The sequence below is a fragment of the Trachemys scripta genome, chromosome 4 (assembly GCF_013100865.1).
Source record: "Trachemys scripta elegans isolate TJP31775 chromosome 4, CAS_Tse_1.0, whole genome shotgun sequence".
Classification (NCBI taxonomy): Eukaryota; Metazoa; Chordata; order Testudines; family Emydidae; genus Trachemys; species Trachemys scripta.
In genome coordinates, this window is record NC_048301.1 from 40,089,088 (window position 1) to 40,101,945 (window position 12,858).

Consider the following 12,858-nt stretch of genomic DNA (forward strand, 5'->3'; position numbering starts at 1 on the left):
TCAAAGGATAACAATGACAACTGGGATTGCATGGCTTCGAGGAACAGTGATTGTGGGGGTGTCAAGTACCATGTTGGAGGGAATGTCAGTAGCAGTGGCTGCTACAAAGTGAGCAGAGATGACATAAAGGGACAAATTTGTGAGTCCAACAAGAGTCAAAGTCCTGGCAGGCAGCATGGCTGTCCTCATATGCTCAGTGCCCTGCTGTAAGACACACGCCATACCTCCTGTGCCACCAGAGAGGTTACTCATCTGTGTGAGGGCCCAGCCACTGCTGCAGGTGGCTTCTTTGAGGATTGCCATCAATGGGCATCACTTTCCTGACAGGCGAGCAACCAAGCTGGTGAGAGCAGAGGTAGCTGCCGCACCAGCACAACCAGTCTCCACTGCCTTTCAGTTGACTAATGCAGGCCCATTTGTTCTGGGTGACATTAATGCTTCTTGCCATCTATCTCAGACTCTTTAAATTACTGTTTTATGGCCAAAGTCTTTTTCATAATTGATAAAAATCTTTTTATATGCTGGGTTATTGAAAAAAGTGAGGTTTTTTATTCCTCATTATAGTTTTAATATAAATGTGTTTTTTATCGATAGCTGCTTGGAAGGCTTGTGCAGAGGGTGGGGGGGTGCTGGGATAGGCACAACCTCCCCTCCCATTTCCCCATCATCCTCATCTTCATCACCTCCAGCCATCAGGGCAATAGCTCTGAGATCCCATCTTCAAGACAGATGAGTGATGGAGTCAGACTGTCATCCACAATGAGGAGAATCCTGTGATGGGGAGCAGGAGATGAAATGCAAACAGAACTCAGACTCATCAACCTTATTACAGCTCCCAGTGTCAGTGAATAACATGCATGGGGCGGGGGGAGAAGCAGCAGCTTTCTGGGGTCAGCCTCACCCCAGCATTTCCCTGATGCGAGGGTCACACACCATTAAGACGATGTTAATAGAGGCCCAGCAGAGCAGTTCTGAAACAGAACTGAAAAGAAACTGAGCTTTTGGCCTGGAGGTATTATGGTAATTGTAGCACAGAATACACAGCACAATCCCCAGGGTCACACAGCGATGCAGGGGATGCAACGATGCACCTCCTAGAAACGTGTGAGTGACCCGGTATTCCCTCAGGCCAAATGACAGTACTGCAGGGTATGAGACCCACTGCCACAGGACTGTGCAATAGTACAGGAGCTGTGACAAATCCCCTGGGATTGCAGACTGGCCCCACTGCAGAATCAGCCATACTCCCCGAGGGCTGTGCAACACTGCCAGACATGCAATGCACTCCTGGGGCCCACCGCAGAATTTGCAGCAGCCTGCCCTCGGGACCATGTGATCCAGCAGGGCATGTGGCTCCCTCCCTAAGGGTAGCATTACAGGGCCAGCTGCAGAATGTGGAGCATATACCCTTGGGGACAACATGACATTATAGGACATGCAATGCAGTCCCCTCAGGCCATCTGAAGGCTCAATTGCTCCCCTAGGGGGATGTACAGTGTGTCAGCAGCTCTGTAGCTCAGGAGAAAGAAAAACCCCTCTAAAGCTTGACACTCTGCTGATGGGCTTCAGAGGGATGAGAGTCCTTCCTCCCATCTTTCTCAGCCACAGCAGGTAGGAAAGAAGAGAAGAGCTGAATAGGAGCCCAGAAAGTCTATGTACTTTTTTCTCTGCTCCAGCCTGCATCAGCTTATGAGACACACACACACACACACACGCACTCACCCATGAGACTGTTTGACCCTTTCTGTAAACCAATTCTGCAAGAGTCATGCAAAGCCAGAGGAGACACAAAAACAAGGTCCACATCATGTAGAGTTATTAGAGCTCTCATGGCAAAAACCAAGGTGTCATCCCGGATCATGGGTACATGCGGACATTAAAGGTCACATGGCAAGTGTCAGGGTGTTAGTCCCATTGTCCTAGCCCCATTCCAATTCTCCCTAGCCTCTGCCCCCATCTCCCAGCAGCTTCAAATAGCTGTGGGATTCTTTGTCACTTCCTATCAAACGGCTCTGTGCAGTGTTCAACAGCAACTATGTTCCACCAGAGATATGGATGCATTTCACTGCTGGGTGAATGATCCTGGTACATATGATCTGGAAAGCACCTTGGGGTCCTTAGGCGCAAAAGAAGCTACAGGAATGTAGTTCCCTGTCCTCCCAGGCCACATCTCCGCCAGTAGGGAAGGCAATCTATCTGGTGAGGAGTATTTCACTTCACATCACAGCCTCAGGGCCATGACAGGTACATAAGTTAGGAATATGACAAGAGCAGGGCCCTTGCCCAGGGCATGGGGACCCCTGAACTACAGCTGTCTCTACAAAGCCAGCCCACCTGAGCTACAGCACAAGATGTGCTTCTGTCATACCCTCTCCATTGGCAAAGAGGGGGGCCTGGCACCCTTCCCCATGACCTGCTCTGCTCAGCACGTGAGCTGGCTCATTTCACAGCAAAGCAGTCCTTAGGCAGCAGGGAGAATCTGCAAGTAATTGTAGGCAAAAATGATGGGCTCCCTGACAGCACTCACGCACCAGGCAGTGAGACAGCTGTGTTCCCCCACCTACTCCCACAAGGTGGAACTGGGTGGAGGCCCCTTTCAAAGCTGGGCCCTTAAGCTATCAAGCCGGCTATGGTTTGGGTCTGGCTTCACGAGAGACAAGCCTTACTCCTCACACGCTTCCCCATTAGCTGAGATCGGACACAGCACCTGAGGTAATAGTCCCCAGGTTTAAACATCAGAGGCAGGGGTGTTCTCGGGGAAGAGGGGATGGATGGACACACACACACACACACACACCATAGTTGTGCAAATCAACCCAGATGTGCCTGTGTGCATAGAGCGGTGCGGGGGCTGAAGGCTGTCATTTTCACTGGGGTCCCACGTTCAGTGAAGATAGAGTCACCAGACGTCTCAATATTGTCAGGACCATCCCAATATTAGGGGATTTGTCTTAGATATGCAACAATATCACTCTCCCTGCCGCCCGCCCCTCCCCAAAAAAAAAGTGTCCTGATTTTTCACACTTGCTCTTTGGTCACCCTAAGTGAAGAGCACTGATCAGAAATCATCCCAGCCCTGGCGATCACATTCAACCCTGCCAGCAATAAGAGTGTAAAATTCATTGGGTGCTTTACCTATTATTAATGTGGGGCTGGGGCTAGAAAAATCTATGATGAGACTGCAGGGAAGGAGGAAGTGCCAGAATCCTTCTTCGCACACCCCAGTGCCAGACAAGGAGTTCCGCCCAAGTCCCTGCAAGGCCTTCAGCTGCCTCTTCTATAACAAGACGCTCTCCAGTAGGCCAGGGCTGGTCTGCCATCTACTGGTCATTGGGAGCAGAACTCTTAGAACAGCTGGGCAGGAGCAGGCCCGGAACCCGGGAGAGGCAGCCTCCTTTGTCTGCACTTGGGTAGGTGGCAGGGTTTGGAAAGTCTCCAGCTTTGATTTCTAATATGCCTGTTTGGTGGTTCTGTTTGGAGGATAAGTTAAACTCCATCCTGGCTCAGAACCCAGCTTTATTAGAGCTCCCCCCGGCAGGCTCCAGGAACAGGGAATCAGAGGTCTGGGCTCACTCAAACCTACCAAAGGAGATTGAGAGGAACTGACAGAAACTTCTGCAGGGATCAGGAAAGTCCAGAAAGACCCGGTTTGAAAACTGGGGGACATGATCTACGTGAGGAAGCTGGGAGTAGAGAGGTCATTTGGGCACAATGACTCTCCACAAAGGGAAAAAAACATCTGGGATAAGTGAAGTGATCAGGGGAGGAGTCAGATGCTGTGGATAAAAGTGAGCTGGACAGATGCCTAGATTTATGTCTGTCAAAGGAGGGGACTATGGGGTCTGTGGGAAAGGCTGGAAGGTGAGACTCAGACTGATTAAAAAGGGTCTGTGGGTGAGGATGGGCTGGAGAGTTGACCAGAACTGAGCTGTGTGAGTATTTCAATCTGGGCAGGACGGGGACCGTTGTGGGGCTGGATGGGAGAGGGCAAGCTCAGCCTTGTTGGGGTGTGCAGGAGGGCCAGATAGGCGGTTGCACTGGGAGGTGCATTGGGACCAGACAGAGGTAGGACAATGAGTCAGAACATGCAGTGTGGCTGGAAAGGAGAGATGTCAGGGAGTCTAAGCCACTTCGCAGTGCACTGGAAACCAGAGGACTGTCCCTGAGGTGTAGCCCACAGGTATTGATATTTGCTAGGAAAGGCACAGGTACAAGTTGAGGCAGTAATGCAACAAGCCTACAAGCCTCAAGGCCTGTAAAACAATAGATTAGCTAAACTAATCCAGGCATAAGGCCCCAAAAGCCTTAGCATAAGCAGCTAACCAGGAGTAACCCTCTATCATACAGGATAAAACGCTGTAATAAACAAGTATGATTAAACTGTTGACAGGTAACTCAAAATGCTAATTTATACCAGCTCTAGCTATTTTAAGTTAGGAATATCAGCAGATGTCCAACCACAAGAATGCCATGGTAACTAATTGACGTGTTTGTTAATGAGCTTGAGGTAAAAGGCCCAGTAAGCTATGGGGGAAGGGCACCCCAACATTAGAAGGGTGAGGAAATACAGATAAGGAAAAGGGGGGGAAACCGCTACCATAGCGAATATGCACGAGGCACAGCGGGCATCAGCATAACACATTATAAAAGTTCTATTGCAGCCTGCATGCCTCGGGAGATGCCAAGATGATAACACCGCTGCTGCGGCTGCTGAGGAGGATGACTAACACTTCAGGCTTTTCTAAAAGGGAAGGTGTGAATATACTGATGCTCAGATGCAGGGTGTTTTGGCCATCTTGTATTATCTATTTTGCTGGGTTGGAGTGTTTGTGATTTTGCTAACAGTGCTAATAAAAATATTACTAACTTGTCTCGTTGGTGCACACCGGGGTTCTTGTAATAACTATATTTCTGGGTCTGATCATGAGAATCCTGTCAAACCACAGAATGCGAACTTGGAATTACTATATAATCAACAGATCAGGCAACAGAGTCTCATATTTGGGGGTGGGATGGCCAGCATTGGAGCCAAACAGAGGAGACAGATATCAAGGACCCATGGCGGAAAGGAGTTGTTGCACAGGTTGCTGAATTGGTCCCCATCCAGGAGGGAGACCTGGGTACTGTGGTGAAGGATGCTCTGGAAATGCCAGCCGGTTCCTCCCCCTGTTTCTAAAGTCCATTATTTGATTTGATTTTAAAAGAGCTAGTTTTAAAGTTTACTGATTTGGTATGACCAGAAAATATTTACTTTCTAGAGCTCCTCATAAATCCTTCAACCTTTTGTCTGATCTCAAGTTCCACTGAAAGTAGTTTGGCTACATTCCAAAAATATATGTAAAGAGGAGTGGAGGAGAGGAAAACTTTGGGGATGGGGCACATGCCTTGTCAAGTTAGGTTAAAAGAACAGATACAAATCAGAGTTGAATAAACTTTCCTTCCCTCTGGCGCTGTCTAACAGCTCCCACTTGTGTTCCCTGTAAGCTGCGTGGTTGGGTGGCCGCCCAGGAGAGATTCAAGTGCTATGCAGTTGATTAGCAGAGCCACACACATCCAGCCCGCAGTGTGTGTTCAGGTGCCCCTCCCACAGGTTGCTTTGCAGCCACCTTGCTTCTGCAGCTGCTCCCGGGACCCTCCTGCTAGCTGTGCGGGGGAGGGGAGGAGGAAGGAGGGTGCTGATGTCATGGTGTCCCCCTCCCCCAGCCTCTGTACCCTATCTCCACAGAGCAAGGTAGAGAGGAGGGGAAAAGGCTTAGGACTCACAGCAGCTCTGAGGTTTGAACAAGCCTTCGGGTGAGTGAGTGCCTTAAAGAGACAGCGCACAGTCTCTCAGAGACTTCCCCAGCAGCCTCCCCCACACACACACACACACACACACACACACACACCCCATCTCTCCCCTTCCTCCCTGCCCATGTGCCCCATCTCCGCAGAGCAGAGGAGGGGGGACATGGATCAGGAGGAGGAGAGCTTTCAGGGAGTGCCTTAAATATACAGCGGACGGACGTCTCTCAGAAACTTCCCCAGCAGCCAACACACACACACACACTCTGTGTCACACACCTCCCAACACTGTTGTTGTTGTTCTTGGTACTTCCTGCAATGCACATATATTCTCTGTAATTTTATTCTTTCAAAGTGTTGTTATTTGAGTTTTTTGACTGGTCTATGCATTTCATAATTTTTATTTCTCTCTTACACTTAAATTTAATTCTTTGAGTAGTGAGTTCTAAAATGCCTAACTTGTCCTGGATGGAGTAATTATCCCTATTGATAACTTTTTAAAAATATATATTATATCTAGGTTTTTTGCTTCCACTCGTGGCGCACATCTGCACATTACTTTGGTTCACATAACAAAATTATTCCGCACATGGGTGGAAAAAATTAGAGGGAACATTGGCTCCCACCCTTGAGTGTTTCCTGAAATTTAGTGAAATTTCCTTTGCTCAGTGTCATCCCATTGCTCCTATTCATACTCTCCTGGAAAGCCTCATCCCCAAGGTTTTCCTCTCCTCCACCCCTCTTTACATATTCTTTGACAGTTGTCACTTTTGACATGGTCATTTAAGCAACCTACTATGACTGACATTAAAAACACAGCATTCGCTGACAGTGCTCACAATGGGACATTGGCGATTATTTATTATTTTTATTCCAATAGCTCATATCTAGCACTAGGCACTGTCCAAATACACACAGATCTGAGCTGTTGCAGTATTCCCATATATTTAGAATAGGAGAAGACAGTGTGATCCACTGATTGGCATGTATTATGATTCTCCTTCTATGTCTGATCAGCAGAAAACAGTCATCTTCTACTGCTCCAAGCTAACAGATTTAGTCGTGTAGCTCAAGAGGGAGCGCTCCACGCTGCAGTGCTGAAGGTCCTAGGTTCCAACACAGCTTATTGGCCCATGATAGGAGTTCTTACATCCCCACAATCTCCTACTACAGGAAGTGCTGTCCACTGTATGCATATTGAGCTCTTTTAATCGTTGCTCATAAATCAGGCCCATCAGCCTCCTGATCATTTGTGCTGCTCTTTGAGAACCCTGTTTATTTCTGTTTCTCAGGTGCATGGGGCTTTAAGAAGCTATTCTAGGTGGGGTCACATTAAGGCCACCTAGAGAAGGACTACTCCCTCCCTGCACCATGACATGATGCGGCTGCATATTCAACTCAGTATTACTGTTTTTTTTCCCCTCCCTACCACATCCCATTGCAAACTCCTGTCTAATTTGCTGGCCACTCTCACCCTTAATCTCTTTAGCCTTTGTTGTTTGTCAGATTTCTCCCTGCAATATCACTTTTTTTGGTGGGTTTTCCCTCCCAAATCTGTATTGATCCAGGTTGAACCTCATTTCGTTACTTTCTGCCCCTGCTCCCACCCATGACAGTTCTGCAAATGAATTCTACAGCAGCAAGATTGGGCCCTAGGTCCGTTTGGACCATTTCTTTGAATCTCTCCGGAGTTCAGGTTCATTATCTGCTTCGAGTCCATTTTAGCTGCAGGTTTCCAGGCATCATGCTGTTGTCTCTGGGTTCCTGCCCACCAAGGTAATATTTCAATATTCCATCTCCAACTCCCACCCTCTTACCAAAATCCCAATTTTCAATTCAATGTTTTGTTTTTAAAATGTGGTGAACATATTTCTACGCATGGACTAACTTCATCCGTGGTGTAAGCCCACGGCCTTCTACAGGTTCCAGCAAGGAGGCCTTCAGCAGATTAGGCTTCTCAAAACCCTTTTTGTTTTTAACTACCTTGACTCAGTTGCCTATAACTAATGGACTCAAGCAACTACCTCTGACCTCATTATGATCCACCCTTACCAGCGCCTTTCTTTTTCCCCATTTTTCTTCCCTTATCTCTATCTGATTCTTTCTTCTCTGTCTCTTTTAATACCCTTTTCTCTCTCTCTTTAGCATTCCTATTTGCTTCCTCTGTCTCTTTAAAATTAAAGATCACCCCGACACTGCCCATGTGAGTGAAGTGAATGCTAAGAGGAAAGGCTGCTGCTGAGAGGGGGATTCTAGCTGCCTCGCTGGGAATCAATGAGGCATGGAAAGCTCATCTAACTCCTGAAATGCTGAAAGAAACCAGGGCGGATCAGTGGCAGCTGAAAATGCATTTAAGAGAGAAGAAAAGGCCCCGTCACCAAGCGCCCCATTCAGCTACAGAGAGAAGCAGCGCGTGCCGAGCCAGAGGCGGCTGCTTTTGTGTTTTAATACTGTCTAATCCCAGCCCAGCTTCCCTCTCCACCCACCACAGGGGAAGGCTGGCTGAACCTCTACTCTAGGGAGAAGCTGGAGGATGGGTACTGCAGGGAGTGGTTACACTGGCCTGTTTCTCTCCCTCCATCTATTTGCTGTGCTATGAATCCAGCTGGTACTAACCATGCGATGAAGCTGGGGGCGGGGGGGTGTTGGTCTCACACACAGGCAATATGAAGGCTGGTCATAAGGTGACATTAACTCTGCAATTGAACTATGAGGAAATGCTCACTGTCATTCATGAATATCCAACCCCCTTACCCAATCCCTCATGTCATTGATGAATAGCCACCCCTACAACTTACACAGAGCCAGACCCATCCCAACCCCTACATATCCATCCAGAACACCCCCCTACAGACTCCCAGGTACACACACCTAGCCATACTACCCACACCGCCAGGCACACTCTCCCCAATACATTCCCAGACACGTAGCCATAACATAAAGTACCTGACATGCACTCCTTGCTCCCACACTACCCAACCCTCCCCCAGCAACCCTGACCCATTTACCCCCACCAACATTCCCTACCTACCATTACCAGGCATAAAGCTGCCCCTCCTCCACACATACCACTCCCGCCCCCACTGCTCCGCTTCATACCCACACTCCCTACGGCCTACTCCCTACATCCGAGGCGCTCCTCAGCCTGGGGGTAGAGCTGTCACCATGAGGGATGAGTTGAAAAGCCGCAGGATCTCACACTTACTTCACTCCCAGACCCCAAGGGTTAATGGCGCAGCCTCCTTTGCTACTCGGTTGCCTTAGTGTCAGCAGCAAAAGCGATTTATGCTGTTATTAAAGGGACTTATTTATTTTTTTTCATCTGGGGTTAATTAGGGGCTTGTGAAAGTAAAGGGCTGTCAGTGCCAGCTACACATAGTAGAGAACAGCCAGAGGCAGTGCTATCTGCCCACACACAGATCTGCCAATGCACCTCGCTCCTCAACTGCAACACCCCCGCATTCCAATCCTGGGGAACCCCATAGCTCTGCTCATGGCCCTCAATCCTGACCTCTAGCACCCCTGCTATTCCCCTCCCAGGCCCTTGCGCATACAGTTCTGCTGATGTCCTTCATTCCTGCCCGGCAACCCTCTCCTCCTCCCCTGTAATTCTCACAAGACTTTGCCAGCCATGCCCAGCAATGTGTGGGAAATACCACACTTGCCCCAGAGCTAGGATAAGATGACTCCCACAGCTGTCTCTCTTGTAATCTAAGTCTTCCAAAGCACAAGGCCAGTGTCCTGAACTCCCTTGTCATGTTTCCATCTATGAAGGAAAATCACCAAGCAGCTCATTGCTCCTGTTTCCCTCTGGCTAGCTGCCCAGAGCTGCCATGCTGCAGCTGGTTTGCCTGGCAGGCCAGTGAGGGCTGCAGTGTCTCCTACCTCTTTGCCCAGGTCCTCACGGATCACTTGTTCAATCTCCTGCATGCTGCTCTGAGGGGCCTGGCTGTGTAGTACCTTCAGGGTGCGAGTGTACTCCTCAGGCAGAAGGTAGTCGAGTGCCCCCAGATGCTGTCCCACTTTGATGAAGGTGCCTCTGTTGGCACAGCACAGGTCCCGGAGGCGTTCCGCAGAGCGCAGATGCACCTGCAGAGAGATCAAAACATCAGCCAAGCCCCTTTCTCCAACTCTTTGCTCCTTATTCCTCCCTCCACCTTTCTTCCCCCTCCCCCCCACGCATGCACACACACTTTTACTCCCTTAGGTTTCAAATGCAGCTGCTTTTTATTTTTTATTTTCTTTTCTTCCTTGGAGGTGCACCTGCATCACCTATTGTCAGCTAAACTCCGTGAATGTGTTTTGTTGATGAACAGGAACTGACACAGAGCCACAGGAGGCGTGCCACAGCATAAAGCAAAAGTCAGGACCATTGCTCCTGTTTAAAACACACATGCAGTGGAGTAAAGTGGGGGAGGGAGGAGAAGGAAGACAGATGCCATCCTGAGGGTATCAGCACAGAAACTTCCTCGGGGGAAGACATTCTATTTAAAGACACAGCAAAACAAAAACAAAAAGTATTTTCTGTCAATTTAGCAGGGGTAAATGGTGCTGATGGGCAGCTCCTCGGCAACAGGATCCTATTTACCAACAGAATAGCTACAACCTGTGCAGTGGCAGAGCTTTGCGAACAGGGGCTGCTAACAGGGAGTTTCGCAAGGGAGTTCTCCAGGTGAAGGAGGAGCAATACAGCACCCTTTTGGGGTAAGTGACTGTCTGTAGTGTGTGTTTGTTTGTGTTTGAGGGTTACTTGCTGGGTGCTGAGCTTGTGTTTGTCAGTCTGTTTGTTTGTTTTGGTTGTTTGAAGGACCGTGTGCTGTGGGTGGCAGTTGGAAGCTGTGAGCTTCAAAGGAAGGTTTGAAAGCTAGAAGCCTCTGGTATGTGGCTGAGCCTTCATCAGTGGGCGGGGCATTCATACAGGCCAGGGCTTTATAAAGCAGCGCACAAGCGACCAGGGGCTGCTAACAGGGAGTTTCGCAAGGGAGTTTGGAAGGGGAGCAGGAAGGGGGCGAGGGTCCCTTGCCAATTCCATCTGTTTTCTCTTGATTCCCCTTAATACCTATAAAGCAACTACATTCATAACTTTTTGCTTAAACAACCCTTTCAGCTGACAGGGGGCTGCAGACGGGAGTTTGACAGAAGGAGGCTTACGATGGTTAGGAAGACCCGCAACACCTGTGCCAGCACTGCTGCTGTCTCCTCCACCTGTGCCTGTAGCCAGACAGAGCGCCTGAGCATGGATGCCTCTACCCAGATCCTGGTGTGGTTTTGCAAAGACTGTAACTTGCAATTTCCACTTACTGATATCCAGGCTGCGGGGACCATCCAATGTGAGAGGTGCCTGCTGGTGGAATCTCTCAGGCAGCAGGTGGGGGAGCTACAGGAGGAGGTGGCTAGGTTGAGGAGCATCCGAATCCACGAGCAATTCCTCGACAGTGTCCATGTGGAGACAGCTGAGGTAGCTGTCCCAGTACACAGGACTGCTGATACACCACTGGTGGAGGAGGAGATGGCTCAGGGTGGACACTGGCAGCTGGTTACTTCTGGCAGCAGGCAGTGCTCCACCCTTGCTCCGAACCCTCCTGCCGTGGTTATAGGTAACCGTTATGCTCTTCTTGATACAGGAAAGAAGGAATCACTCCCTACAGTAAAGGAGGAGAAGCCTCGTACCCCTAAGGCTGGAAAGTCTGCTGCCACCACTGCGAATAGGAAACGTAGGGTAGTGGTGGTCGGAGACTCTCTGCTGAGGGGGACGGAGGCGCCCATCTGTCGCCCTGACATTTCATCTCGGGAGGTATGCTGCCTGCCGGGGGCCCGTATCCGAGACGTTACGGAGGCATTGTCGAGGATTATCCAGCCCTCTGACTACTACCCCATGCTACTCATCCATGTGGGCACAAATGATACTGCGCGGTGTGACACTGAGCGGATCAAGAGTGACTACAGGGCTCTGGGAGTACGGGTGAAGGAGTTTGGAGCGCAGGTGGTATTCTCTTCAATTCTTCCTGTCAAAGGTAGGGGCCCGGGCAGAGACAGATGCATCATGGAGATGAATGCCTGGCTGCGAAGATGGTGTCGCCAGGAGGGCTTTGGCTTCCTAGACCACGGGATGCTATTCGAGGAAGGACTGCTAGGCAGAGATGGCGTTCACCTTTCGAGGAAAGGAAAGACCCTATTCGGACACAGACTGGCTAACCTAGTGAGGAGGGCTTTAAACTAGGTTCGACGGGGACAGGTGAGCAAAGCCCACAGGTAAGTGGGGAACATGGAGACCAGGGAGATGGGTCGGAAACGAGAGGCAGTGTGGGCTATATTGGCAGAGAGAAAGGAGAGTCAGGACAAAACTGGGAGGAAAGATCAAACCAGTATCTTAGATGCCTATATACAAACGCGAGAAGTATGGGGAATAAGCAGGAAGAACTGGAAGTGCTAATAAATAAATACAACTATGACATTGTTGGCATCACTGAAACTTGGTGGGATAATACACATGATTGGAATGTTGGTGTGGATGGGTACAGCTTGCTCAGGAAGGATAGACAGGGGAAAAAGGGAGGAGGTGTTGCCTTATATATTAAAAATGTACACACTTGGACTGAGGTAGAGATGGACATAGGAGACGGAAGTGTTGAGAGTCTCTGGGTTAGGCTAAAAGGGGCAAAAAACAAGGGAGATGTCATGCTAGGAGTCTACTACAGGCCACCTAACCAGGTGGAAGAGGTGGATGAGGCTTTTTTCAAGCAACTAACAAAATCATCCAAAGCCCAAGATTTGGTGGTGATGGGGGACTTCAACTATCCGGATATATGTTGGGAAAATAACACAGCAGGGCACAGACTATCCAACAAATTCTTGGACTGCATTGGAGACAACTTTTTATTTCAGAAGGTTGAAAAAGCTACTAGGGGGGAAGCTGTTCTAGACTTGATTTTAACAAATAGGGAGGAACTCGTTGAGAATGTGAAAGTAGAAGGCAGCCTGGGTGAAAGTGATCATGAAATCATAGAGTTTGCAATTCTAAGGAAGGGTAGAAGGGAGAACAGCAAAATAGAGACAATGGATTTCAGGAAGGCA

The 12,858-nt window shown here is 49.2% G+C and overlaps 1 protein-coding gene across 3 annotated transcripts in view; it reads right to left on the minus strand.

Moving 5' to 3' along the window:
• Positions 1 to 12,858, minus strand: part of ADCK1 (aarF domain containing kinase 1) — a 125,256-nt gene that overhangs the window by 60,156 nt on the left and 52,242 nt on the right. For all 3 annotated transcript variants that reach the window (XM_034769260.1, XM_034769262.1, XM_034769261.1), the window contains one exon: positions 9,670 to 9,873. In XM_034769260.1, the coding sequence (XP_034625151.1) occupies positions 9,670 to 9,873 (204 nt within the window). The remainder of the gene's footprint in view (positions 1 to 9,669; positions 9,874 to 12,858) is intronic.